Source organism: Sceloporus occidentalis, unplaced genomic scaffold, assembly GCF_023333645.1.
Source record: "Sceloporus occidentalis isolate IW3139 unplaced genomic scaffold, rSceOcc1.0.p SCAF_132, whole genome shotgun sequence".
Taxonomy (NCBI): Eukaryota; Metazoa; Chordata; class Lepidosauria; order Squamata; family Phrynosomatidae; genus Sceloporus; species Sceloporus occidentalis.
Genome location: NW_028317112.1, coordinates 120,220 through 148,028, shown reverse-complemented (window position 1 = coordinate 148,028; position 27,809 = coordinate 120,220). Strand labels below are relative to the sequence as shown.

Here is a 27,809-nt window from a genome sequence, read left to right as displayed (position 1 = left end):
AATATGCAAATGAGCTGATAAATATTTATGCCGTGATTTAAATTATGCAGGGAGCGCTTTCAGTGTACTCTGCAAATGAATTGCTCATGGACTTCAAAGTGCTGGCTGCTGTGCTAACGAGGCGAGATTTGCATAAGGCCCTAATCAGCCGCATACTGATTAAGCTTCATTATGGAAACTGCCAGCTGCAATCTTTGTTTCTGTTTTATTACAGAAAGGGGAACTTTTTCACGCTTCAGTTGCCTTGACAATGTCAGTTCGAGCTAGCAGGAGAGACTAAAGCTCCGCCGAGCAACTCAACTTTCCTTGTTGGGTTTGCGATTGCCATGGTGTAGCGCGTAATATCCATTCCTTCTTCTCCCCCCTTTCCCCGCGCTGTCAAAAAAAACCCGTAGCCTCCTTTTTTGGGATATCCTTCCTTCCACCTGTTTGGATTCTGGGTGACGCTCGCCACCTAAGATCATGCTGGACTGCGGCGACTACGTACTAGGTGGGTAATGCCTCTGCTCTTCTAAGTGTTTAATATGGAAATTGGGGGGTGTGCGTGGCTGGCTGTGCATAGGCTGATCGCATGTGCCGTGAAGTGGGATTCACTCCTGTGGCTGATCCGCTCTCTTTGACTTCCACTTGTAAGCGAGCGGCGGAGGCTGCAGAACACCAAGTTCCTTTTTTCTCTTTTCCTTTTTTCTCTTTTCCTTTTTTCTCTTTTCCTTTTTTCTCTTTTCCTTTTTTCTCTTTTCCTTTTTTCTCTTTTCCTTTTTTCTCTTTTCCTTTTTTCTCTTTTCCTTTTTTCTCTTTTCCTTTTTTCTCTTTTCCTTTTTTCTCTTTTCCTTTTTTCTCTTTTCCTTTTTTCTCTTTTCCTTTTTTCTCTTTTCCTTTTTTCTCTTTTCCTTTTTTCTCTTTTCCTTTTTTCTCTTTTCCTTTTTTCTCTTTTCCTTCTTCTCTTTTCCTTTTTCCTCTTTTCCTTTTTTCTCTTTTCCTTTTTTCTCTTTTCCTTTTTGGTGTTTGAAGGGATTTCAATTTTTTTTTTCCGTCGTCGTATTAATAAATCTTGCTATTTCCAAACATATCAGACTGTGTGAATTTTACTGAATCGGCTAGAAATCGGTAGTTTGGAAATCTCTTTAGCAGCAGTGCGTGGAATCTACTTGTTTACGTATATTTTGGCAAGTCCGGTGGTGTTTTATAAATCTGTTAAGGTGAGGACTTTCGCTTTTCTATAAGAATTTATCCATGTCTCCTTCTCCGTACGCCGCGGGTCCTGCTGTCTCCACGCCAGGAACGTCTGTCGCCGTGTCTATTGTAGAACGCAGCGGCCGAGTGTCTGGTGGCGATACTGTAAATACCTGTAAGCCCAGCTGAGGTTGTGCTCGACGTACGGCTGACTTTATCTGGCCTCAGCGGGGCTGCCACAGGGGACCCCAGTAGAACTTTTTCCAAAATGAGTATGTGATCTGGCACATTTGTCAACATATAAGCTCCTTAACCCCTTAAGGACAACAGGTTGTCCTTAAACCCATTAATGACAATGCGTTGTGAGCCCATACATGTACGGGCTTTGTCGTGAAGGGGTTAAATTAAAGTGCCATAAATTCTGTGGTATTTTGTGCCCAACTTTCCACAACGTTCCTTCGTGACTTCTTCTTCTGAACCGCCTTACCTGTGATCCAGAGACATGATGGATCTCACTTCTATCCGATTTCACACGCGGTAAAATGTATTTTCTCCAAAAGTACGGCAGGATTATGGAATATATCCAGCGCCGCGTTGGTTAAAAACAGATCTAAAATACTACGTTGCTCACGCGCTTGTCTTTGGACGCAGTGCCACTGTTCCACCAGGTATAGAACATCTGCGAGGGTTTGCGTTGAGCTCGTGGATGGCGATTAATAATGCGATGGACTGATTTTGGCAGCCGGCGAGGGGCTGGGTGGTTGCTCTGATGTTCTAGCGGTTTGAGGACGGTGCTGCCGATGGCGTACGGTGTTGTTATCCGTAGCAAGTAGGGTGGGAAATGGCATTCAGGTGTTGGAGGGAGAGATGCTTTTAGGGTCTGTTGTGACCTTGAGGCAGACTTGGACGTCTATATCCATTTGAAAACAAACTTTATGCAAGGTGCTGTTTCTAGTTGGTGTGTTTTTTAAATTGGAACGTTAATGAGTATGGTCTGTTGCCTTGTTTTACCTATTAAGCACTCACTCGCGTGATATTTCCAGGGGAGTGTCCACTTAGTGGTAGATAAATGGAACAGCCTCGCAGCAGAAGTGGTAGAGCGTAATACAGTGAGGGTATTAAACATGCATGGGATAGGCGTAGTGCTTCTGAATCTAAGACGAGACCAACGACTGGTTAAGGTCTGAGTCTTTACAGCGGGAGAAACGGGCAGACTGGGTGGGAGGGATGGGTCTGATCTGCCGGCAAATTCTGTGTTCCTGTGTTGAGACCCCCATGTGAAGGGTGGGTGGGTTCTATTTATTTCAGGGGAAAGCATTTAGGCCAGTGATTGGCTGTTGCTAGCAGCAAAAGCTGCTGTGAGTCTCCGTGAGAGGAGCAAGTGGAATGGCCTACCCGTGCTGCTAGGATTTGATTTTGGTGTTGAAGTGATCTAGGGCTGAAACAACGAATCGATAAAATCGATAATAATCGATTCGTTGTTGGAGCACTCGGCTCCTTTTACTTACCTCCGCGAGCGTTCCCCGCTTCCGCTACACGCGCCTTCTTTTAGTTGCGGTTCGCTCTGTGCGAGTGGCTCCGTTCGCACAGAGCGATTCGCGGGGGTGGGGGTGGGGTTTCAGGGGATGCAGGGCAGAGGGGGGGTGGGGGGGCAGGGCAGAGTGGGGGTGGGGGGGGGGTTTCAGGGGATGCAGGGCAGAGTGGGGGTGGGGGGGGCAGGGCAGAGTGGGGGTGGGGGTGCAGGGCAGAGTTGGAGACTGGGTGCAGGGCAGAGTGTGAGTGTGGGTGCAGAGCAGAGTGGGTGCAGGGTGTGAGTGTGGGGGCAGGGCTGGGTGCAGGGCAGAGTTGGAGACTGGGTGCAGGGGCACAGTGCAAAGTGCCAGGGCTGGGTGCAAAGTGCCAGGGCTGGGTGCAAATTTCTGGGTGCAAAGTGCCAGGGCTGGGTGCAAAGTGCTGGGTGCAAAGTGCCAGGGCTGGGTGCAAAGTGCCAGGGCTGGGTGCAAATTTCTGGGTGCAAAGTGCCAGGGCTGGGTGCAAAGTGCTGGGTGCAAAGTGCCAGGGCTGGGTGCAAAGTGCCAGGGCTGGGTGCAAAGTGCCAGGGCTGGGTGCAAAGTTCTGGGTGCAAAGTGCCAGGGCTGGGTGCAAAGTGCCAGGGCTGGGTGCAAAGTGCCGGGGCTGGGTGCAAAGGGCTGGGTGCAAAGTGCCAGGGCTGGGTGCAAAGTGCCGGGTGCAAAGTGCTGGGTGCAAAGTGCCAGGGCTGGGTGCAAAGTTCTGGGTGCAAAGTGCCAGGGCTGGGTGCAAAGTGCCAGGGCTGGGTGCAAAGTTCTGGGTGCAAAGTGCCAGGGCCGGGTGCAAAGTGCCGGGTGCAAAGTGCCAGGGGTGGGGCAAAGTGCTGGGTGCAAAGTGCCAGGGCTGGGTGCAAAGTGCCGGGTGCAAAGTGCCAGGTGCAAAGTTTCTTGAACAGTAATAGTCCACCTCTTTTCAGAATGTTTGGGGTTATTTTGTTTCATAAATATTGTGTTTGGGTTTTTGTACTTTGAAAATTGTTTTTTTATTACATCATAACAAAATAAGAATGTTAATGTAAATTTTAAGTTGTTTTTTAACATCCAGTTCATTAAATTATTTTAAATAAACAAAAAATTTGCATATTGTTTTTTTTATCCGATTAATCGAAAAAATAATCGGCCAACTAATCGATTATTAAAATAATCGTTAGTTGCAGCCCTAAAGTGATCCTTTTTACCTTGTTGTATGTGGAAATCCTGAATGCAAATGCTTTTATAAATAAAAGTCGGGTGACCCGCATAGACACAATGATCTAGAAAGAGAATACGACTCTAGATAACGTTCTAGGAAGACTAGAAAGACATCCGTTACTTTGTATCAAAAGCCGGATCCGGATGGAGAAATATATCAGGAGATAAGGTGTCCGTGTAACGAGCGACAAGAGTCGCAACGCGATCTTTCCTGATAACCGTCGTGGGATAAAACGAGGTCCACGAGTTCTGTGGGAGAGGAGTCCGTCTGGCGGTTCCGCGTACACAAAACATCGAGAAAACCAAGCGAATGAACCTCAGCACGAGATTAAAGGATTGTTTGAGGCGAAGGCTTTTTAGACATTTGGCGACACCAGAAATCTTGGTTCTTATGCTGAATTTAGTTACAAAAGTGTGAAATTCCGCAGGGTAGGCGGCACAGCAGCGGTTAAGGTCACTCTCCCCAAATCCTGCGACTACTTTTAATGTGCATTCTTTGAGAATGGGAAAAAAGTAAAACGTCCTACCTGGTGTAGAAGCTGCCGCTAGCCGCCGTCTCCATGGTCCAGTGATTCTCACCGCTGATTGGCTGCTTGAAGCAGCCAATCAACAGCAGCAAAGTCTTTGTATTGATATCAATGGGGAGCGCTTTCTGTGCATGTTTCATCAGACCCCCACCTCCCGTGATAGTCGCAAAGGGAGCCTCATGAAAATTTAAAGGCTCCTGCTATGGTATTTAAGTGCGTATGATGACTGCAGTGTCCCATTAAATTAGTTGCGTTACAAATCAATGAGTTTTTGTGCCGTCAGGATATAAAGAAACCCCAATCACCTCAAATAGTCTTTATTGCCAAGCATGGTAAAGAGAAAAATAAATTGACATGCGGTCTGCCGATCATGATTACCAGTCTTGCGAAAACTAAATGGCATTTGAATCCGAGTCCGCTGCCTCTGATTTCACCACCCTCATAGTGAGCGGGATTTTAATGACACGTTTTTGGTGGATAGGAACCCATTCCGAAATACAATACGAAGCGTGTGTGAGACCCAGTGAACTGGTGATGGTTGGCGTGGTGTGCAAAATAGAAATGACCGTCGGACCTGCGGCTGCAGTTATTCAACCAACCATATTCTCTGCTTCAAAGCCCTGAAGTTAAGAAGCGTTATCGGGGCAGAGATTATGTAATCCACTCGAGAACTAAATTACGTTACAGCAGGGATTGTCGACCTGTTTTCACCTGATGTGGAACTGCAGCTCCGATTGAGACGCAGTCATCTGTGCTGCTGGCAGATCATCAGGGGAGCTTTGGTTTAACCATCAGTGGTACCTTCCCCCAGTCAGTGGACTATATCCCTTCTAACTGCTGTAGAGGTGGGTGAGCTGACCAAACGGATTATTCATAGAGATCGATCCACTCGCGGGTCTCTCTTTGTGATGAGCAAGGCATTAGGCTCAAGGGCATATCTACTTATATAAACTTTTGGAACGCTAGACTTAATGTTTCTCCCCGTCCTCTCTGTCTCGCCTCTCCCCATCCTCTCTCTCTCTTTCCCCGTCTATTCTCGCTCGGTCCTCTTCCCGTCCATTCTCGCTCGCCCCCCTTCCCGTCCATTCTCATCGGTCTCCCCTCTTCCTGTCCATTCTCATCGGTCTCCCCTCTTCCTGTCCATTCTCATCGGTCTCCCCTCTTCCTGTCCATTCTCATCGGTCTCCCCTCTTCCTGTCCATTCTCATCGGTCTCCCCTCTTCCCGTCCATTCTCATCGGTCTCCCCTCTTCCCGTCCATTCTCATCGGTCTCCCCTCTTCCCATCCATTCTCGCTCGGGTCTCCCCGTCCATTCTCGCTCGGGTCTCCCCTCTCCCCGTCCATTCTCGCTCGGTCTCCCCTCTCCCCGTCCATTCTCTCTCGCTCCCTCTCCCCGTCCATTCTCTCTCGCGCTCCCTCTATCCCCCCGACCTCTTTCTACATCCCCCTCCCCGTCTCTCTCTACATCCCCCATACATTATATATACAAATAAAAATATGTATTTGGAGAATTGAAATATATATAAATATTACGCACACATCTCATATGAGAAGAGAAACATTATCTTCTGATGTGCATAGGATGTAATCTGTGGCTCACGTTTTGTGCTCGGGCAAGAAATTGGGTAATTTGTACTCTTGACTTTTGGCTACAGCACTTTCATCTAATATTTCCTATAAATCTTTCAAGTTCCCAGAACAGCAGCAAAATCCACTCGGACTCTAACACCTAATGCACATTAAACTCATCCTGCCATTTTTATTTTGTCTCTCAATTTACATCAGAAAATAATTCCTGTTAATGTATCGATCGTCAGAGCCAAAATATTACTATGTATGTATGCTGATGTGGAACGGCATCAGACTGTCCTTGTAAATTCTTCCTGCTACGTTACTTCATTTCATGTTCCGTGAAATTAGGCAGGTTAGGGAGAAAAGTGCAATGATCATTAGGAAGGGTAGAAGATGGAGACAAGTCGGTTTATACCAGCATTTTCCTAGAAAGCCCCCCCAAAAAACTTGACTTCCATTAAATCAGTATGGCCCTGACTGGGGACATTGACCTTCAGTGTTGGGCAAGAACCTTTCATCGTAGAACATACGGATGAAGTCCGTTCTCGCCATAGTGTTTGCCTCTAGAGGTCAAGCCAAGAGGTGCCTCTTTGGTAAACTTCACAGAAGTCAGGATTGGAGAGGACCGGCCAGTTTCCGGCCTTTAGAACATTTGAGCCGGTGGTCAACACAACCTTTCAAGGTGGGCCCTTATGGAGGACACATTTATTTGCCAACTGCCTAAGAAACAGAGATGTGTCAAATCTTAATCCCTCCCCCCCCCCCATAATCTCAGTGTCGGCATTAAATTGGTAGATGGGCTCTGCGGATGATGCATGCAATGGCACCAACCAGTCTGAGTAAGCACTCATGCACGCTCAACACCCAAGCCGCCATATTGGAAACCAGCAGGCACCGGCGGCGTCCAGTGTAATATCTTGCATACGCGTTTGCTGGGGATTATCCTTATGAGATGTGTATAGAATGTATCATCGTTAAATGCAGTGGATCCTGCCATACACTGGATATAATTCAGACTTTCACCTACTCTGCCCAATTTAACCCTTTTGTAAATAAATGCAGCATTCCTGGTAACCTTCCATGCTTGAGATAAGTTTTTGCCGCGCTTGTCAATTTTGTGGCAAACACGTGACACAAAAGTAGGCGCCGACTGGTAATTGCTTACGCTTTCTTATTTTTTTTTTTTTTATGTGATTAAACCTTTAAAAAGAATAAAATGACAGACATGCCAAGTTGTATTTGTTTGGTATACCAGTGGGTGCAATTATAATTTAAGTGGAATAATAAAGTAACTAAGAGTGTTATGACGTTTCTGTGAATAGGACAGGGGTTTTTTTCACCCCACATCTGCTACTTTCAGGAGTCGTTACAAGATTACAGTTCTAACGCGAGTACCGGAAAAGATTCCGTGATTCATGCTAATACAGATACTTAGAAATTAATAATAAAAACTAGTGACACATCATAAAAACTTTTTTATGGCGTCAGATTTCCAGCGGGCTGTCGGTTACATGGTATTTTTTTAGCTCATTCCAGCTCTATTTTCATGTTTAAGTGCATGGGGCATTTAGTGCATGCAAATTGGTCCAGGCGTTCTTTAGTTGTTAGAAAATCAGGCTACTTTCTCAGCTGATGCCTCCCCATGAAAGCAGGGAGCACGCTCAGTAGAACTCCCAATGGGGAGTTACTTAATGGGAGTAGCACCAACCAATCACATGTATGCTGTTTTATCATTGGTTTGCTAGCATATTTGCGATTGGCTACTACTTCAGTGTCCTCGATGGGAGCGCTATAGAGCATGTGCTAGAAAGTTCTCCAACTGGATAAAAGTCGTGAGGGGAGAACCTCCGGGTTTTGTCCCAAGCGCCCTTGCTATTTCGTGTGTTGTCAAAGCCATGCTCTCGGTATTTGCAGATGGGGACAAAATTGTAATACTCAATACTTAATAAATAGGTAATACTGTCTCAACTGGACATGAGTTCCCTGCAGGACGATTTGGAGAACTGGGCAGCCAAGTGGCAGGTGAGATTTCCTATCGATAAGTGCAAAGTTATGCATTTGGGGAAGAAAATGAATGTGCAAATAATACCTTGAATGAGGTTGCATTAGCAAAATCATTAAATGAGAGGAATTTGGAAATAATTGTAGACAATAAAGTGTTCAATGTCAGTCAGCTGCTGCAAGGGCCTATTCTGAGGCGGTTATTGGTCTTGAAAAAGAAATGCTACAAAGTTAGTAAGAGGAATGGAACACCTTTGTCACGAAGAAAGACTTGAGACATTGAACTTGTTTACATTAATAAAAGGCCATCTAAATGAGGATGTAATATAATTATACAAATATATATGGGTACGATGCTAACCACTTCGACTACACGAAGAACCAGAGGGCACCCATTCAGACCACTTTTAAATTGGCCACATGAATGCCACGGACTAAGTAATATTTGAGTCGTTTCTCCATAAAGAGATGGATGGGCCCAATGACTTTTATCTGCCATGAAGTCTATTGATGGTAATAATTCTTCATACAGCGTTCATTAGATTGGGGGAACCCTTAGAGGAGCCGTGATGTACAGCTGGCTAGATGTTTTTTGTTTTTTTTTATAGACATGTTTTATTTTTACCCAACTATACTTTTTATTACAAAACTATACAACACACACACACACACACACACTCGCTCTCCGAAGTCCTTCTGTGAAACACTTGGCTTTGGCTCCTCCAGGAAGCTCCTTGAAGAGCTCAGCCTTGAATCTCCCCACCAGGGGGTACCTGGGAGCACCCAAATGTTCTAGAACGGTGCAGGTGCGCGCCCCGGGGTGCTTGGTGCCCGGGAGCATTTTTTGCGAGCAGCTCCTTTAGCAATCAATGAGATCTGATCACCAAAAGGAGAGTTGTCACTATACATTGTGAAGGTCCATCCCCGGCGGGCTTCTGTTGCAGAAAGAGCTTGAATGGCCCTGTGTGATGTATGGTTAAATCAGTGAGAATTCTTCAGTGTGCTCGCCCATGAATTGATACATCATACATGGCCAACTTCTTCGTCCTGGAGAACCCTGCCGGTGTCGGCCCTTTATGATGAATAGTGAAGTGAACCACAACTCCCTTTTAGTGAATAAATCCCAGAGCAATCGGTAAAACAAGCATTTTCTCCTTTACTAAAGGACACGCAGTCCCAATGTCTTCTCTCCGGGCTTCTCGGAGATGATTGAGAATTATTATAATGTACGTTTGCTGCACAGGTGACATTTCCTAAGGGCAGACAGGCTTCCTGTAATTTATTTAGTGAAGGATAGATTTTTTTTTTTCATTTTAACGAGGTCCCTAATTGAGGAGAAAATGTCTCGCAGTTGTCCCTTATCAGACAGCAATTTGTTGGGGAGCAGTCAGACAAATATCATCCGTGTAGCACCCCCTCGGCAACCCGAGCGATACGTATTCCCTTAATAAAGTCCGCCACAGGCCCGTTCGGTGTCACCCGGCACCGAGCATTCTGGGTGATTGACGGATAACAGCCCGGGGCTCAGTATTTTCTGTACAGGAGTAAAGTTTTTATGAATCTGTCTGGAAAACCTCTGTTGCACGTTTTGTAGCGGCAACGGTAAGGGGACAAAAGTTTCTGTAACTAAAACCCAATTTATTATTTTATATTTTTTATTCTTTTGAATTGTATATGTTTATATGTTTGTTTTTTGTCTACTGAATTGACATTTAACATAATATTGTCATGAGGATTAATCATTATGTGTTTTCTGCTTGTGGATACATTTATATATAAATAGCTAATTTATATATTTTTTTTTATATATTATATTTTTTTTTATATAAAATTATATCTTAAATTTAATTTGGGAGGGTTCCCAAAACTCTTTGGTGCGTTTAGGACTTTTTTTTTTTTTTGTGGGCATTCACCTGAAAACGGCCTTCCACAAAATAAAGTATGGCATACAGGGAATGTGCTTCATAATCTTCTTTTTTCTTTTTCCGTTTAGATGCAAGAATGAACAATCCGTCAGAAAACAGTAAATCAACAGAGAATAGAGATGGCAATGCAGGTAAGGAGGAAAAACATCCGGAAGTGTTTTTTTTTTTTTGTATTTATGTGTGTTTAGTTTGAGCAAATAAAAATAAAATACGATTTTGTGATTATCTGTCTGGATTGGCTGATGTGACGAGCCCCGTAGAAGCTGCAGGGGGGGGGGGGGGGGTTAACACAATGTGTCGGTAAAACCACCTGGTGCTTAAGGTTCTATCAGTAGAAGTTGGCTTCCTTCGCAAGGTGAGAAACTAACGTCTCCGCCATCTGCGCAGGCACACAGACAAACGGCCTGGACTTTCAGAAGCAATCACTGCCTGTGGGAGCCGCCATCTCATCTGCCCAAGCACAGGCCTTCCTTGGACACCTCCACCAGGTAAGCAAGGACCCCAGGTGCCACGTTGCAGACTAGGGGAGCGGCACATTGCTGGCCGGGCAGGCAACGGGTCACTTTCCGACTAAACAGCATTACACCTAAATTACATTGTGGGACTTCGGCATGTTCTACAGATCAGTTTTTAGTTGTTTTTTTTCTCCCCGTTTTTTATTATTATTATAAATAGAAGCAGCTTCTGTCCCACTTAATTTAAAAAGTCTTTATTGTGCCCAAACTCAGCTACATGATATATATACATAAACCGCAGTGCGGCATCTTGTGTGTAATGACACCTGCATGTATGCTTTATGACCAAACTCCTTTACGAATAGACCGTGGGTTTAAAACATTCATCCTGGAGTCACCGTGAGTATTTAGATCCTGGTGGGAAGGCAGGAATCAATGAATCATTTGAATCATGGAATACAATTTGAGGCAACAAAGAAACTCTTAAAAAAAAATAAAAAAAAACAACCCTCTACAGATTCTTCCAAAACTGTATAAAAAAAAAAAATGTGGTCGTATAGCAACCAATACCAACGTTTTGACCATACCAGAGAGGGTCTCCATCAGGCCCGGGGATGGATACAGTGCACAGAAGTTAAAACAGGATAGGCTTCATTCCGCAAACCACGCCGTGTATGAATGAGGAGGCCGACAGAACCCCAGACGTTCCTCGCAATTAGCAAGGCCTTCCTTCTTGTTAAAAGATTGCCGTCCAAGAAGCTGAGGATTTAAAGGGCTGAAATATCTGCCATGTGCTTCTTACTTTGTAAACCTGCCCTTAGCAGATGTTGGTGATCATGCTGAGCGGGTTAATTGGCCTCCTAGTTTAGCGGGATCAGAGCCCGGGTCGGCGGTTCTTTTTCCGTAAGTAAGAAGATGGTTTTCTACCACTTTTAAGTTCTCGCCGGCCGAATTCCAGCTTTAAAAGCCTTTCTAGCGGGCTCTGGCACAGCAGGCCGCCTCGGCTGTAAAATGTCTTGAGGTGTTTGCCCCCCCGGAGCAAGCGATTTACTTAATTCGCACTCCGCAGATTATTTCCAGAGCTGCTCCGCAGAGCCTCGTCCAGACGGCAAACAACGCAGCCTCTAAAAGCCGGCTCCCCGCAGAAGGGCTGCGCGTTTGAACGTATAGTAAATTGATGCTTGCCCCGGCCTTGGATTTTATGCCGTGGCAGTGTTATGTTGGGTACAGATACCGGGGTCTGGCAGATGATGGCAGGTTGCATTTAGCTAATCATGCCCTGTTTGTGCTTTGACTGCATTGAGTAACCAGAGCCTGTTAAATGTCCCAAGCGGCAGGAGATGACCCAACGTCGTAAGTCATAAAGTTCCTTTTAATTTACTATTCTGGCTAGAAAATTGTATTGTTCATTGATACGCCATTTTTATATCCAATTTAAATACCTGGATTACCGCCATCGAGCACGGACTCTCTAATAGGATTCATTCTTGCCAACTTCCACAAAACGCTTAGAGTGATGCCAACCTCGGTAACGCAATTCTGCAACACTTTGTGGCGTATTGTGATATCTCTTGCCCAGTCGCCATTGGCCCTACGAGACCGGCAACTGCTCATAACCAGGTCTCGACGGCGGGAATGGCATCCTGACTGCAGGACTGTCGGCAGTATCTGCAGATTCCCCCCTTATATTTTTTTGTGGTTTTGTGACGTGCGCCAACGTGTGTATAACTGCAAAGACCCGCGTGAGGCAGCTGTAAAGGCGCTGATAACGTTTTATTGCCCTTCGCGTTCTTGCAGCATGGGGCAGAAGTATGAAAATAAGTGAAGAGGCCTCCGGTGGCGTCGGGTTCCAGCGAGGTTTTGCTAATCGCTACCGGGCCGTTCTTATCGCTCTGTATTATAACTTGGAGAACTGATAACTTATCTTTGATATTATGTAGCAGGAGGCGCAGAACAAAGAAGATTATAGACGCTTTGAAACTTACAGAAACAAGGATATTCTCCCCAAAACGCTCTAAACCGGGGAGAGCAGAGATCCCTCCCCTTACGTATTTATTTTTCTTCCTATCGCGCTGCGGAGAGATTCCTGTCTGGTTTTATTTTTGTCTACTTTAGATAAGATATATCCAGCGTGAAGTTTTAATTGGCTCCCCAGACCCGTTTCCAGCGGATATTTATTGTCCTTTTCGCGAGACGGGACTGTAGGGCGGGCACGCGCATGGTGTGTGCGGCACCGGCACGCGCAGGTGGCCGAACGGCGAAAGATTGCAAGCTGCGCGCCGGATTCGTTAAAAGTATTCAAGACCCTGCAATGAGCTCCGTGTTTCGGATGACGGAGAATAGTGCACACACCGTACGGCTAGCAAAGGGGCAAAGGGGCATTTAAAGTAACAAAAAAACCTCAGTCTCCACTTTTTTTTGTTTTACTTAACCCTACAATAAAGAAGGTTATATATAATATTTATATATAGATTTATATCATATGATTTATATTTATGTATATATAATCTGTTTGTATAATATTTTTCTATATCTATTTCTATAATTAGTTTATTCAGTAGAATATGCTTAAAATGTTAACATCGAAATATATTTTTGGTGATTATCCTGAGACGGTCACGAAGATGGCGCGGAGCTGGAGAAATTAACTCCGATCCCTCGGCCGCCACTTAAGCGCCACAACCGATGTAATGAACGAAATATTTAACCCGTTCAGTGCCAGAGTAGCGAGCATCACACAAGTTCCAAACTTTTCTGATTATTAGTAACTTGTCTGTCGGATTGCATTCTGGGTGCTTTTTCTCCTTTGGAAATATTTAGCATCCCAAAATAATGTGCATTTTTTGCTACATATTGAGTATTTTTTTGTGATAACGAAGTGGAATGAACTTTTCGCTGCGCAATCGGAACCCTGCAGCGTCTTCCACCGCGAGACAATGTTGCATGTATTAGTGGAGGAAGGTGCCGGAGTAACCATGTACGCCTCGGGGCGCTCGATAATGAAAGGAGCGGATCCGGGTAGTCGGTGTCTGGGCAGTGTGTTCTAGAAGCGGAACGAATTTAGTGAACTAACTACTTGACGACTCTTTAAAGGAGCCACGCGCATTCATTCAACCACTTTACGAAGGAATGAATAGACTGAGAAAGTAAAATTAAAATCATGACGATAAAATACAGAGCCTTTCGCGATCGAGGTGACCACGCAGCCTATTCCACGGCTATTGGAGGGAATTCGATTTATTTGAGATGATGGTTTTTTTTTCTCTGACCTGCTATAGGATGGGGAGGAATTACAATGTATCTATTTCAATTGGTGGCCGTTCTGGATTTTGCGTGGTCCCCATCCTTTCTGACGAAGTCATAGATGCCCGCTTCCTACCATGGGCAGTGCCGTTTGGGGTAGCGCTGGGCTTTTCGGGGTAATCAGTGTGCTTTTGTTGTCTGTTACAGGCTCAGCTCGCTGGATCCAGTTTACAGGCTGCTGCACAGTCCTTAAATGTACAGGTAAGAATACACGCGTGTACCTGAGCTGGTAAACCTTCCGTGGCCTCGCTAGCTCTTGTATGTGTAAGAAAGGGTTTACAAAGCCAAGAGGTTTCAGGAGAGCTGCAGCTTCAGCTCCCCGACTCCTATACACGTAAAGGATCAACCCAAGTGGACCTTCTCCTGCTCTAAGGGATGAGCCGGCCCTGTATAATGCATAGTTAAATTGTGGCTTTCCTAAAGTCCTCTCGCCGACTTAACTATCCATTTTATGGGCCAGGCCGGTGCTTTTACAGCAGGCAGCTGAAACCCTAGCTCTGCCGCTTTAACGTGTAAGCCCCGAAGAGCTATAAGAGCCGGTAGCACAACGTGGAACTACATGTGATGAATAAACGAAGCCTACAGAAATACGGCTGACTTACGGGCAGGAAGTCTGCTTTTCCTAAAGTGTTATCCAGCCTCCTTTTTCAAGCCGCGTTCCTTGAAAAGAATTATTTGTGGCGTTTATGAGCCGGACGGGGTTTTCCTCTCGCTATTCCCTCATCCCTCATCCCTCGTCATGTCGGAATATTTAAGTTATTTCACAATGTCGCGATTTCCTTTTAATCTGTTAAGAATTTAGACGCTTTGGTGTCACGTGGACAGTGCCCCCCCCCCGGCCACTCCATCCATAACATCAAAACCCATCTGCTGTGCGGAGCATCCCCGGCCACCTGCGCGAAACCAAAGGGATCGCAGGAGGAATCAAAAGCACGCGGTGACGTCATAATCTCCCGGCATCCTCGTCCTGGGGGGGATAGAGGGGTCGTTTGGGATTTTGGTATAAAATGCAATTAAATGCGGAGCAATCGCCACGGAAAATGCGGATTCTTACACAGTTTTTAGCACTTTTTACCCAGAAGTGCCCATGAAACAGAATCCCCGGGGTGAATAAGTGTTGGGGAATGGGTGCCGAGTCTGCCGTACTGGGATTTAATGGGATTTCAGGAGGGATCTTCAAACCCTAGAAGCTGCTTTTTAAGATTGAAGGATATATTTTTTTTAAAAAAAAAAGGGTTTCTGTACCCAAATCACGGATTCATGGATTATTGTGCAGCAAATGACCCCAGAACAGCAACAAGCTCCAGGGACGCCGTTTTTACCAACGTCTCGCGCTTTTAGCCCCACGTCAAATTGCTGAATTGATTTAGAAACTTTTTGGGGTTTTTCTTTGCTCATTTTTTGTGCGCGTTTTATAAAAAAAGCCATCTTTTACAAACATCGTCTTCCGAGGATTATTTATTTTTGCAAAGAAAATGCCCTTTGCCCATGTTGTTAGCTGTTCTGCGGCAGCGAGGGGCACCCGGCGCACGGTGTTTGCCGCCTAGCCGTTACCCCTCGCCATCGTCGGCGAACGATTCCTATCCCGCCGAGGGCTCCGGGGTCCCGCTCGGTCCAAACGCAGCTGAGAAGAAGCCGGCGAGGGCAGAAGGGGGTCGGCGCGGCTATTGCGCTGCTACACCGACCTTCCGTTTGGAGCCGGAGAAGCCAGAAAATAGTCTTTTGTTGCCATGGCAAAACTTTTCTCTCCCCGAGAGGGATGTTGGCAAACAGGCGGCATCTCCGGAGCAGAATGTTTACAGTCCTGCGCGGCAATTATCTCCGAATGACTGGCAGAATTAATCAGAGCTTTATGTTAATTAGCCGCGCCGCTGTCCCTGAAACAGGTGGTGGAAAATATGCAAATGAACGCAGAACCGGTTTTAATTACCTTTTCTCTCCTCTACCTTTTTCACTACGTTTTTTTTTTTCTCCTCTCCTTTACTTTTCTCCCCCCTCCCCAATAACCCAGTGTGCCACGTACGGTGCGGTACCGACGATGCATCCAGGTTAGTTGGCAGGAGGCATCGCGGGGTTAAAAATGGCACATGTGGCTTCAGTGCTGCAAGTCGGGGGGAAAACAGGACAGATCCTAGGAGCCTTGGCAAAAATAGGAGGGGCAAAAAAGGGTGTGTGGGGGGGGTAACTAGCCGGGGCATTGTCAAGACAGGTCTGATCTTGCCTTTAGTTTTTAACCCTTTAGTCGAGTGCAGACGAGAGGGTCAGCGGCTTAGATGTTAAAGAAGTTTTACTTTACTGAGAGGCTGGTAGATAAGTGGAACAGCCTCCCAGTAGAAGTGGTAGAGGGTAATACAGTGAGAGGATTAAACATGCGTGGGATCGGCATACGGCTCCTGAATCTAAGACGAGACCAACGACTGATTAAGGTTTGGGTCTTTACAGCAGGAGAAACGGGCCGAACGGGGCCGATGTGCCGGCCGGCTCTGTGTTTCGGTTTGGCTCCCCTCTGGCGTTCGGTCTGTGGAATCGTTTCAGCGTTTTTTTGTCTCCGTTCTGCGCTTCCGTTTTAAGGCTCCACGTGTGATGCTCTCGGCTCCTGGATCTTTTTTGTGGCTGGCAGACATCTATTTATCTTTTGAACGGAGATATCATTTCCCGATCACCAGTAAACTAACGAGAGCGCGTTTGGAGTAATCCGCATTAAATGATGCCTGCATAGACGTTTGTAGAGATATTAGTCCCGGGGGGAAGCCGTTCGTAAATGTTAAAGCCTTTTACTGGACCCACAAATCAATTTTACACGCTATCCCGATGTATATTGTTGTATCCGCACGCGAGGTATACGGAGCAGCGCCGCGCATGAGAACGGATACGGCAGCTCGGCACGCAAACCGGCTTCAAAGAATTCTCTTGATGGGATTTATTTTGCAGACATGACTGTGGTTCCAGAATAGATTCTGTTTACATACACACACACACAGACACGCATACACAGACACGCATACACACAGACACGCATACACACATACACAGACACGCATTGGACATGGAATGACCCTCCGTTAAACCAATACTCTTCCTCCAGCTGGGGTCTGCATTTGGTGGACCTCCGATTCATTGAGGAAAATAAATTGGTTTTTGGCAGCCGCTTCCCTCTGCGCGTTAATTTTTCTGCTCGTATATTTAAAGCAAATTCTATCGCTTTGGGTCCGGCCGAGCGGAATGAATATTTCCCGGACTCTGCGCTGCTCGTTTGCCGGTCCGTGTGATTGGCATAAAAGATCTGTCTCGTAAACAGTATTAACTATTCAGTTTCCCGTCGGGAAGCTGTCGCTCGTCTTTCCCCCGTCAGGCTGCCTCAGCCAGTCGCCGCTTTAGCAGAACTCCGTGCCGCAAAACTACCCGTAGCTTTGGTTTGGCAGGCAGTGTAATATATTATGTATATATATATATATATATATATATATAACTCTGGGAGAGTGGCAGCCCGTGGCAGGGTCAGTATTATCTAATCAATATCCTGTCTTGAAGTTCTCTCCCCTCCCCTCCCCATATGATGGCCGGCGGCTCTTTAATGGGACGGAATAATCGCACCGATCCTTAGAACAATATATTGGGATGGCTATTTCCACGTTTTGCGCGTGAAGCAGATTACATCATATGTTGGTTTTTTTTTTTTTGTATTTTGTTGATTATTTGGGTTTATTCAGTTTGAGTAAAGCTGTTAAAGGGCCCGGCTTGGCCGCGCACGCTGCGGGGCTCCGTCCGATAAAGGAAAGACTTTGTTTCAGTGCTTGTTTCTGCCTATTGAGGATTCTACCCCTTGTTTTGTAGACTAAATTTAAAGAAGAGCCTGGGGAGTCTCCGCAAGCAGTCCAGCCATCCCACCCGCCCTCACTCCAGGCGGCCTTACCCCAGACTCAGCTCATGGTGGCCGGGGGACAGATCACTGGGGTAAGAAACGCTATTTTTAGCCCTTTTTATATGTGAACTCGTTTCGGGTGCCCGGATTATCCGCGTCTCCATTCGCTCGGAAATAATCTCTCTCTGACGTTGGGCTCGTCCGCCGAGTGCCGATTGGGCCAAAAGTGTGAAAATTGTGCAATCTGCTCTAGTATAGTTTTAATTCATCCAGCTGGCTGCTAACCGTTCCTGCGCATGCCGGGCCGATTGGAAGCTAGAACAATGTATTAGTGCATGCCTCCCAACTGTCCAGCTTTGCAGGGGACAGTCCCAACTCTCTACACCAGATCCCGCTGTCCTTCAAGCTCTACCTCTGTCCCGCTTGTCGGGACAAAGGTAGAGCGTGGTGGGATCGGGGACCCCATTTAATTCTCCGGTGATGTCTCAGAGCGCATGCGCAGTAGCGCTGCTGGCTTGAGTGACACTCTACATCTTCCCTAGGCTGTGCTTGGTTGGCGGGGATGGTTTTGGTTTCTCCGCTGTGCTCAGGGGTCTCGGTTGCCTTCAGGTGGCAGCACTCCAAATTCGCTGTTCAAAGACCGCCTAAGCGAGACCCCGAGCACAGCGGAGCTCGGAGAAGGGATAACCAGTGCAGAAGGTATTGCCTCTTTTACTGGTTGCCTCAGTGGCCGTTTTATTGGTCGTGGTCGGCGGCGTAACGGATTCTGTCTCCGGAGCTGGCGCTCTTAACGTGAAGCCCTCCCCGTGCGTGTTTCTCTATCGCGGCTCTCGCTGAGCGCTTTCCTCATAGACTTTCGTTACCTCCCCCCAAGCGTTACGGCGTTTCACGGCGAGGCAGCGGGTAACACGCGTGTAACAAGCTGCAGCCCTGTTACGGGGTGTTCATGATCGTAAGAAAGGATATTAAAAGCGGAGACGTTGTCGGTGCCGCCGAAAACCCGGACCCTTCCTGGAAATAATCCTTTAATTGTCACGATTTTGCCTCTTTCACTATTTTTGACGTACAAGCACCGAAGTCAGCGAAGATAAAGCACGTCTAAAAAAATGATGAGAGAGAAAAGATCAAAATAAAGAATCTGTTAATACGGAACAACAACTTTATTAAAATAACCCCCCCCCCCCAAAAAAATCACTACAAATTCCTTTTATTTTACGATGAAGTGAAGGAGGTGCGTAACTGCTGAACGGCGTGTTCACATGGGGGTGCGATGGCGCGGCCTGTGTGTCCACTCACACCGGCGTGTTTCTCTCCCCTAAGCGAGAACCCTTTTTTATTCGCACCGTTCCATTTGTGGAGCCCAAAACAGACATTATAAAAACTAAAAAGAAAAAAAAAACTGAAAATTTGGGTTATATTACAATTTATACAAATTTATGAAAGGCTGGCCTTACCTCTTCAGGCCAAGCATTGCCTACGGGTGCCGAGCCGCCTAGGGGTTCCTTGCAATGTAAGCAAACTAGTGCACACGGTGCGGCTCTGGGGGCAAAGACCAACGAACCTATTGAGTGACTTTCCCGGCTCAAACACCACACTGAGCTGATGCTTTATGGCAATGCTAATGAAGTCCTTCCTCCATAGACTTTATGTGAAAAGTCCTGCGGCTTTAAAAGGCTTTTTAACGCGACACATTTTCTGGGAGAGATGCGATGGTTTGGTCTAAAGTGTATTTTTGTTTGGAAAAGAAGCCTAAAACAGGGTGTATTTGTACATTTTGGGGTTCGCTCATCACACTCGTTGGGTCTGTACAGTCTGATATCGCGATGTTTTATGTGAGTCCGTTTTGCTCTCTTGCAGCTGACGTTGACGCCGGCGCAGCAGCAGATGTTACTACAGCAGGCGCAGGCACAGTTACTGGCGGCGGCGGTGCAGCACTCGGCCAGCCAGCAACACAGCGCCGCCGGGGCCACCATCTCCGCCTCGGCCGCCACTCCGATGACACACATGCCCGTCTCTCAGCCCATGCAGATTGCACAGGTACGAGCCCGTCCTCCCACTCCCAGCACGCTCAGACGGCCCTGTCCGCGCCTCTGAGCTACGGCGCTGACGATTTGCGTTTTTTTTGTCTCCAAATACAGGATTTACAGCAATTGCAGCAGCTGCAGCAGCAGAATCTTAACCTTCAGCAATTCGTGTTGGTTCATCCGACCACCAACCTGCCGCCGGCGCAGTTCATCATCTCGCAGACGCCGCAGGGGCAACAAGGTAAACAACGCCCTGCTTTTTACTTCATACGCTGAAAACCGGAGAGAGAAACATAAAACGTGACTTTTAACGAATCAAAGAATAATACAAATATCTCTATATGTACTGCGTATACCCAGCCCCTGACGAAGCCGCGTGGGTGAAACGCACCGGGTGTTTCAGACCCCGCTCCCTTTGCCTATTTTGTCTTTGACTTTGCGTTTCATTCATTCATTTTTTGGCAGCGATGTTACATTATAACCAGCGGCAGCTAATTTGTCCGACCCCAATATAAGACCGTTCGCAGCCCAGCATTAACTTTATACCTATATATTACAGGGCTGTATTTCTCCACGTAATATATATATATCTGCCTATTATATATATATATATCTTTTGCTATATTTTAGACAAGAAGAGAAGTGGTGTCCTATCTATTTAGGCTTTTAATGATATTTTTTATCTTTGTCACTTTAGTACCTTGCCAAGGTCTTATGCCTTTAGTCCGCGGGATGGCCGGGTATACGTAGTATATATTTATTTATTTATTTATTTTATTATTATTTTTTTAATTAAAGGTTTTTAATGTCTCTCTTTTTGAAATTAGTTGTAATAATTCTTTAGACCGGTTATCCCCGATTGTATTTAATGATTGAATCTTTGAGTATTATGAAGCTCAGCTAGCGTCTGTATACCTTGCATGTTACTACACATTTTTTATACTCTTTTTTTATTTATTTTTTTCCAGGCCTTCTGCAGGCGCAGAATCTCTTAACGCAACTACCTCAGCAAAGCCAAGCCAACCTCCTGCAGTCTCAGCCAAGCGTCACCCTCACCTCACAGGTCAGCGTTCTCGAAATAATCCGCCTTCGCTAAGCCGCCAACGACTTCATAACCAGAACCAAAAAAAACCCCAATAAATTAAATTACATTTTTTTTTAAGTTTCTGGGATATTTTTGCTATTTTTTATTTTATACCGAAAAGGTAACTTAAAGCAGCAAAACCATGTACTTCGAGATGGTAGACAGACCCCCAACCCCCCCACCTTTTTTTGGGGTTCTGCAACATAAGATCTTTATGCCCATCGATGCAATAAGGCATCGATGCTAGACGCTGTTTAGTTAGTGATTGTTCAGCAGGGCTTTTAACTCATTTTTGCTGAAGTTTCTTGTGCTTCCCGGCATCCGACTGACCTCTTCCTTCCTGGCTATGAATAATGTATGACATCACACCTTCAGTACCTGCGGGGGGGGGGGGATTGCATCGTTACAAAGAAGCGGTTTTTAGGCTGTTCTTGGCCACGTATTTATCGCAGACATCCTTAGCTGTGAATGTACAGGAGATAATATTTTAGTTTGCGTCATCGGAGCCCATAAACGTTTCAAGCCTTCGAGGGTCCCGCCATCGGGAAGCGGTTATCCGAGCCGGGGCGGTTAGGGTTTTATCTCAAGTCCTTTATGTTGACCAGAGCAAATAAATCATTGATGACCGCTGGTCATCTCAGGCAGTGTAGACCCCCAAGAGTCTTCGTTAATTGGGGTCTTACGTTGCATGAGCAGTATTGGGGCAGCTGCAGCCTAGGGGGGGTCGGTTTCTGAAGAGACATCCAGCTGTCCCCCTTATCGCGCTTTCCTCCGATGGAGCGTCATTCACCAGAGACCATCCACCAAAAACCATACGAGTTCCTCCGAGAGCGCCACGTGTTTGTCTCATTTTTTATTTTGTGATCTCTCGCAGCCAGCAACCCCCACGCGTACGATAGCTGCGACCCCCGTGCAACAACTTCCACAGAGCCAGTCAACACCAAAGCGAATCGACACTCCGAGTCTGGAGGAGCCGAGCGACCTGGAGCTGCTCGAGCAGTTTGCGAAGACATTCAAACAAAGACGCATCAAACTTGGATTCACTCAGGTAAGCGGCGGGAGGCGAGCCCTTTCCCGGCAGGTGGATCCGGGAGAAAACGTCTTGTAATAAGACTGCCTTGCCCCGCCGTATAAACTCCTGGGTATTTTTCCCAGCGTGCGCGGTGCGCTCACCGCAAGCCCCTGCTTGGCTACTTCTCGCTAGCGTAGCATTTTCCGTCTTAAAGGTTAATACACTTAAAAAGCAGCTCCGGCGTGTGTAACCTTTAAAGTCCTAATTACACGTCTTAAGCGTGTCAGACCGGTTAACTGCGCTGAAGCCGCACAAAAGGTGTAATAAATGTCTCGGGCGATTCACCGCCTCGCGCGGCCTCTCCGCATGCCAATGAGCGTTAAGACGTCTTACGTTCACGCGAAACGCTCCGAAGGATGCTTCTGTGAAAGCGGTGGCGATTTCCCGCCGTGTGGAAAAGCCTGTCTTACGTGCAGATTTGGCGAGAAGTTTGCGCGCGGCTGAGTAGATTATTTGCATAAACGCATAGATACGGAGATGCTCGGAATGGAATATATTTGCCGACGGAAGTCTGGCTTTACGTAGCCTCGGAAAACCGTTCCTCCTTCAGTGTCTGAACTGCGGCTATCACACAGAAAAGCTGATTTAGAGTCATGGGAGTTGTAGTTCAGCGACAGCTTGAAGGCCTCTTTCTGTGAGGCGCTAATGCGGCTTCTCGCGTCCGTAACATACGCGGTGACGAGGGTTCCGGGCTATCGTTTTGGGTGTTTATATATTAAAGTCTAAAGCTGTGTTCCTGATAAATCTTTTGGGGTTTAAGCATGTCGACAATCGGGGGGGAAAAGGGATAAACTGCTGTAAGTGAGTGTAGACAGACTAGAACTAGAATCGCCCCGACCCCCAGAGCGCCCGACCCCCAGAGCGCCCGACCCCCAGAGCGCCCGACCCCCAGAGCGCCCTGCAATGTATTTAGAAATATGGCCTAGAATGGCCACTGTAGTTTGTGTGTGTGTATGTATGTGTGTATGTATGTATATCCATTTTTTGTGCGTGTGCATACAATCACACACATTTGTAAATTGATGTTTTTTATAGTTTATCATTATTATTGAGGTTGCCGGTTCTCTTGTAACCGCTGACTGTGGCTTTATCCGTAGGGTGATGTGGGGCTTGCTATGGGCAAACTCTATGGAAATGACTTTAGCCAAACGACTATCTCCCGCTTCGAAGCCTTGAATCTCAGCTTTAAAAACATGTGCAAATTAAAGCCCCTTCTGGAAAAGTGGCTGAATGATGCAGGTAAGTGGGCACTGGGGGCCCATGTGCCAGGTTTTTTTTTTTTTTACTTATTTTTATATACAGGTGAATTTAAGCATTTATGTCCAGTGACGGACGCCCGATGATACCGGGGGGGGGGGGTGTAATGTCGGACTGACGTCACTGACGCAGGTCTCGCTTTCTGTGTTCTAGAAAACATCACGTCGGACTCTGCGATCACCAACCAAAGTGTCCTGAACTCCCCGGGGCATGGAATCGAGGGGCTGAATCGCAGGAGGAAGAAACGCACCAGCATAGAGACCAACATACGAGTGGCCTTAGAGAAGAGTTTCCTGGAGGTGAGTGGGGGGTGCGAGAGTCTAGGGGTCTTCGCCAACTTTCCCGTACATTACATTTCATCGTTCTGTACACTAGGGATATGCAGCGGCGTTTCTGGATTTCAATAAGCTATATATGTATTAAAACATCCCTTTGGAACAGCCTTCCTAACGTACTCTTCCCTGTTAAGTTATTCCTCCCCTGTTATTACGTTGCTGGCATCCTTCGTAAGGATTCAGGGAGGTGAATGAATTAGGAAATTAGAAATAATGCTGACCCTGCCACAAAATAAAACATTCATTTTTAGACCATGTATATACCAAGCAAAAATCCCAAGCTTTAGGTAAAAAAATTATGTTTACAGGTGGTGGTGGTAGTAGTAGTAATGTTTACAGGTGGTGGTGGTAGTAGTAGTAATGTTTACAGGTGGTGGTGGTGGTAGTAGTAGTAATGTTTACAGGTGGTGGTGGTGGTAGTAGTAGTAATGTTTACAGGTGGTGGTGGTAGTAGTAATGTTTACAGGTGGTGGTGGTGGTAGTAGTAATGTTTACAGGTGGTGGTGGTAGTAGTAGTAATGTTTACAGGTGGTGGTGGTGGTAGTAGTAGTAATGTTTACAGGTGGTGGTGGTGGTAGTAGTAGTAATGTTTACAGGTGGTGGTGGTGGTGGTAGTAGTAGTAATGTTTACAGGTGGTGGTGGTGGTAGTAGTAGTAATGTTTACAGGTGGTGGTGGTGGTAGTAATGTTTACAGGTGGTGGTGGTAGTAGTAGTAATGTTTACAGGTGTTGGTGGTGGTGGTAGTAGTAGTAATGTTTACAGGTGGTGGTGGTGGTAGTAGTAGTAATGTTTACAGGTGGTGGTGGTAGAAGTAATAATGCTCACAGGTGTACATAGGCCCCCCCCCCCAAGAAAAGTTCCTAAAATAATCACGTCTCTCTCGTTATGCTTTTACTTTCCGTGTGACATTTTATTTTTAATAACATTCTTTACGCTTTCAGAACCAAAAGCCTACCTCGGAGGAAATCACCATGATTGCCGACCAGCTGAACATGGAAAAAGAGGTGATCCGTGTTTGGTTCTGTAACCGACGGCAAAAGGAGAAAAGGATTAACCCTCCAAGCAGCGGGGCGTCCAGCACCTCGCCCATTAAAAGCATGTTCTCCACTCCAACCCCACTGGTAAGGCGCGACATAAACTTACTCAACTGTCGGCGGCCGACGGGAGCCGAAAGAGACGGCGCGGCACGCAGAGCTCTAGTTAGCGGACATAGCTTTAAGATATTCCCTATTTTTGGCTATGTTTTTCACAAACATCTGTGTTATTACAGCGCTGCGGAATATGATGGCGCTATATAACTCAGTAAGTAATTAGAACACGCATTTGTATTTTGGTCGGTGTTTTTTTTTCCTTCTCTATAATGTTCAGCGGTGATATTGTTGCCGCTTCCTCTGTATCTTCTGATTACTGCACCGTAGCGAGGGTTATGGCCGCGCCGTTAACAGATATAGCGCGGGGTTTGCGCCGTGAGATCATCTGCTGGGCGACAGAGCCCTGTGCGGCAGGCATTCTCCGTCAATGAGTAACCGCGGGGCAGATGGGAGACCCCAGTTTTATGGGTCAGGTTAAAAAATATATATATATATGTATTGTGACAACTACAGGAATATGGGAACATAACTTTTTTAGGATTTAACAATTTAAAATGTAGCTGAAATGACTATAAAAGCTGGAAACAGCTGATTTTTAATGGAATCTCTTCATAGGCGTACAGAGGCCCTTTATCACTCCCATCACTCCTGTGCTCCAATGGCCCTTTATCACTCCCATCACTCCTGTGCTCCAATGGCCCTTTATCACTCCCATCACTCCTGTGCTCCAATGGCCCTTTATCACTCCCATCACTCCTGTGTTCACTGATCCAAGTTTCAGTTTAAAAGACTAATTGATGGATAGAAACCCTTTTGAAATTGTTACAGCCAGAAATGTCCTTGTTTACCATGAAAAAAGCTGAGTGACCCCAAACTTTTGAACACAAGTTTATATGTGTGTATATAATATATAATATATATATGAAATAAAAAGTTAATAAATTACTTCATGATGCAGAGAGCACAGCGGGGATTTCGGTCATGATACGGTCTGTCTGAAAGTCAGTTCCGTGTCATACTGAGTGATATCATGTGTCTTTGTTGACGGACTCGTGTTCCGTGTTCTATTTCCTTTAAGAATAACCAGAGGTTTACAGCTGGTACCAAATTGCCCTTTTGTGATATACGCCGGGTTAGCGCTTTCTTGTTGAATGATCGCTGCGGGGTCTCCGTGGCTTCTCGCTAAATGGCCACCTCTGATTTTCAGGTCGCCAGTACGCCGAGCCTTGTGACGAGTAGCGCGGCCACCACGTTGACCGTGAACCCAGTGATCCCTCTCACCAGCGCTGCTGTAACCAACTTTTCTGCCTCCGGTAAGTAAAGCCTCCTGAACCATCCCGCTGCCTCGAGTCGTTTTATGAAGTCGGTGGCCCCTCTTTTAAATCGGCTCATTGACCGTTCCAGGCACGACGCGGACCCCTGCGACCAACACAGCGACTGTGATATCTACAGTGCCTCCCGTGTCCTCTGTCCTGACTTCGCCGTCTCTGACTCCTTCCCCGTCCGCCTCCGCAGCAACTTCGGAAGCGTCCAGCGCGAGCGAGACCAGCACGACGCACACCACCTCCGCGCCCCTCGCCGCCTCTTTAAATACCGGCCAGGTGATGGTGACGGCCGCTGGGATTCACACGGCAGCCGCTTCGGCGCTCCAGGGCAACGCGAGCCTCGCTGCCATCGCCGCTGCCGCCGGCCTCAACCCCGGGCTGATGGCACCCTCTCAGTTTGCCGCTGGGTAAGTAATGTGCGGCTAGGATGCCAGAGAGCTGTTTGCTAAATAGGAAACCTGCTGGGTTCAAAGCGGTGATGGTGATCGCCCCCTGAACCTGTCAGCAGACGCTAGAATATTCCGCCACTTACAAAACATACAAAAAATAACCGCACACCCAGCAGTTAAATACGGAGAACGTTATATATGAAACCCCCCCCCCCCCGTGTTTTTGGTGGGCATGTAATGACCAGAATTAGAATTTTATCTCCTGTTATTCTTCTTCCGACCTCTCTATAGCTTTTTTTTTTTTTTCTTCTATTCATAAATATCCAACGATTAAAGGAATTCTGCAAAATAAGTTGCAAATAAAGAAACTTGCATTAATCTCTAGGGAAAACATTTATTTTTATATATATATGTGTGTGTGTTTTTCTTTAAAGAACACTGGCTGCTCAGTTTTCTTTATTAATTTTATATATATATATATATTTTATATGCTTTTATTTTCTACTGCCGCATGTCCGCTATCATCGTACGGATCTCCTTTACTCCATGTATCGCTCTCATCGTTTAGTTGTTGCCGGGCTGCTTACCTGGATTCTAGATCTGGTGGCCCCGGATCCTTTTACTGCATGCCGTGAATTCGCTGAGAAGTTAAAGGTCAGCAACCGTTTCTGGAAGCTGCCGGCAGCTGCACAAACACCGACAGCTGCCGCTCCACAAAGCCATTTAAAAAGGCACCGTTCCTCTCAAAGGTCTCTATCCCTTTAGCGCACTTGTCTGTTACAATAACTGTAGAAATCTGCTATTTAGAATCTTTAACCCCTTCAGTGATACCTGACGTGTTAATTTGCTGCCATGTGTTTCTTTCGCAGAGGGGCATTATTCAGCCTCGGCCCGGGGACGCTCGGCAGCGCGCTAAGCCCAGCCTTGATGAGTAATAGTACACTGGCAACCATACAAGGTCAGTCAAGCTTTAATAAACTTCACGTTTACTTTTAAATATAAGGAGGAGACGACTAAACGTTTTGACTGTTGCCGCTCCTTATTTTACGAGAATTCCGAGCTATAACGACATCTCTGTAATACTTAACAAAAACGCACCCCCGAGAAGGTATGGAACCAAGAGCTGTCTGCTAAGGGTAGAGAAATGTCGCTTCCTGCGGAACAACGAAGGGTTAATGAGTCTCGGAGTGAGCCGTTAAAAATAAAAAAGGCTGCCGATGTATAGCTTTAAGAAACGCCGAGATGAATTATGTGCGTGAATATTTATATATAAATCTTCGGTGAAATGGCTTGTATCGTAATTCATGATGATTGACCCTAATTGAATCTGTTGTTTCGTCCAATGCCAGCTCTTGCATCTAGTGGATCTCTTCCAATAACATCGCTAGATGCCTCTGGGAACCTGGTTTTTACCAATGCCGGCGGGACGCCCAACATTGTGACTGCACCCTTATTCCTCAATCCTCAAAACCTCTCACTGCTCACCAGCAACCCTGTTAGCTTGGTCTCTGCTGCCTCCGCGGGGGCCGCCATGCCCATCACGAGCCTTCACGCCACCACCTCCTCCATCGAGTCCGTCCAGAACTCTCTCTTTACCGTGGCCTCTGCCAGCGGAGCCGTTTCCACCACCACGTCGAGTTCCAAGGCGCAGTGA

The 27,809-nt window shown here is 46.4% G+C and overlaps 1 protein-coding gene across 2 annotated transcripts; it reads left to right on the top strand.

The window, feature by feature from the left end:
• Positions 1 to 462: 462 nt before the first annotated feature.
• On the top strand, positions 463 to 27,809 carry LOC149281420 (POU domain, class 2, transcription factor 1). 2 transcript variants are annotated; one of them, XM_089499267.1, is made up of 16 exons: positions 463 to 490; positions 10,026 to 10,088; positions 10,345 to 10,445; positions 13,863 to 13,916; positions 17,550 to 17,669; positions 19,435 to 19,614; positions 19,716 to 19,842; positions 20,570 to 20,664; positions 21,560 to 21,733; positions 22,855 to 22,996; positions 23,168 to 23,313; positions 24,292 to 24,471; positions 25,649 to 25,754; positions 25,846 to 26,173; positions 27,025 to 27,113; positions 27,505 to 27,809. In XM_089499267.1, exons 1-16 carry the CDS (start codon positions 463 to 465, stop codon positions 27,807 to 27,809), a joined length of 2,238 nt encoding a protein of 745 aa, XP_089355393.1. The 2 variants fall into 2 exon arrangements, with proteins under 2 accessions (XP_089355393.1, XP_089355394.1); XM_089499268.1 differs by lacking the exon at positions 463 to 490 and having other exon boundaries at positions 10,034 to 10,088; positions 20,570 to 20,670.

What these genes read in the sequence shown, in the direction of transcription:
- LOC149281420 (XM_089499267.1), top strand. Translation starts at nt 463, where the DNA reads ATGCTGGACTGCGGCGACTACGTACTAG. An exon ending in CCGGGGGACAGATCACTGGG is followed by an intron (nt 17,670 to 19,434) that starts GTAAGAAACGCT and finishes GCTCTCTTGCAG; the next exon opens with CTGACGTTGACGCCGGCGCA. An exon ending in AACCAACTTTTCTGCCTCCG is followed by an intron (nt 25,755 to 25,845) that starts GTAAGTAAAGCC and finishes TGACCGTTCCAG; the next exon opens with GCACGACGCGGACCCCTGCG.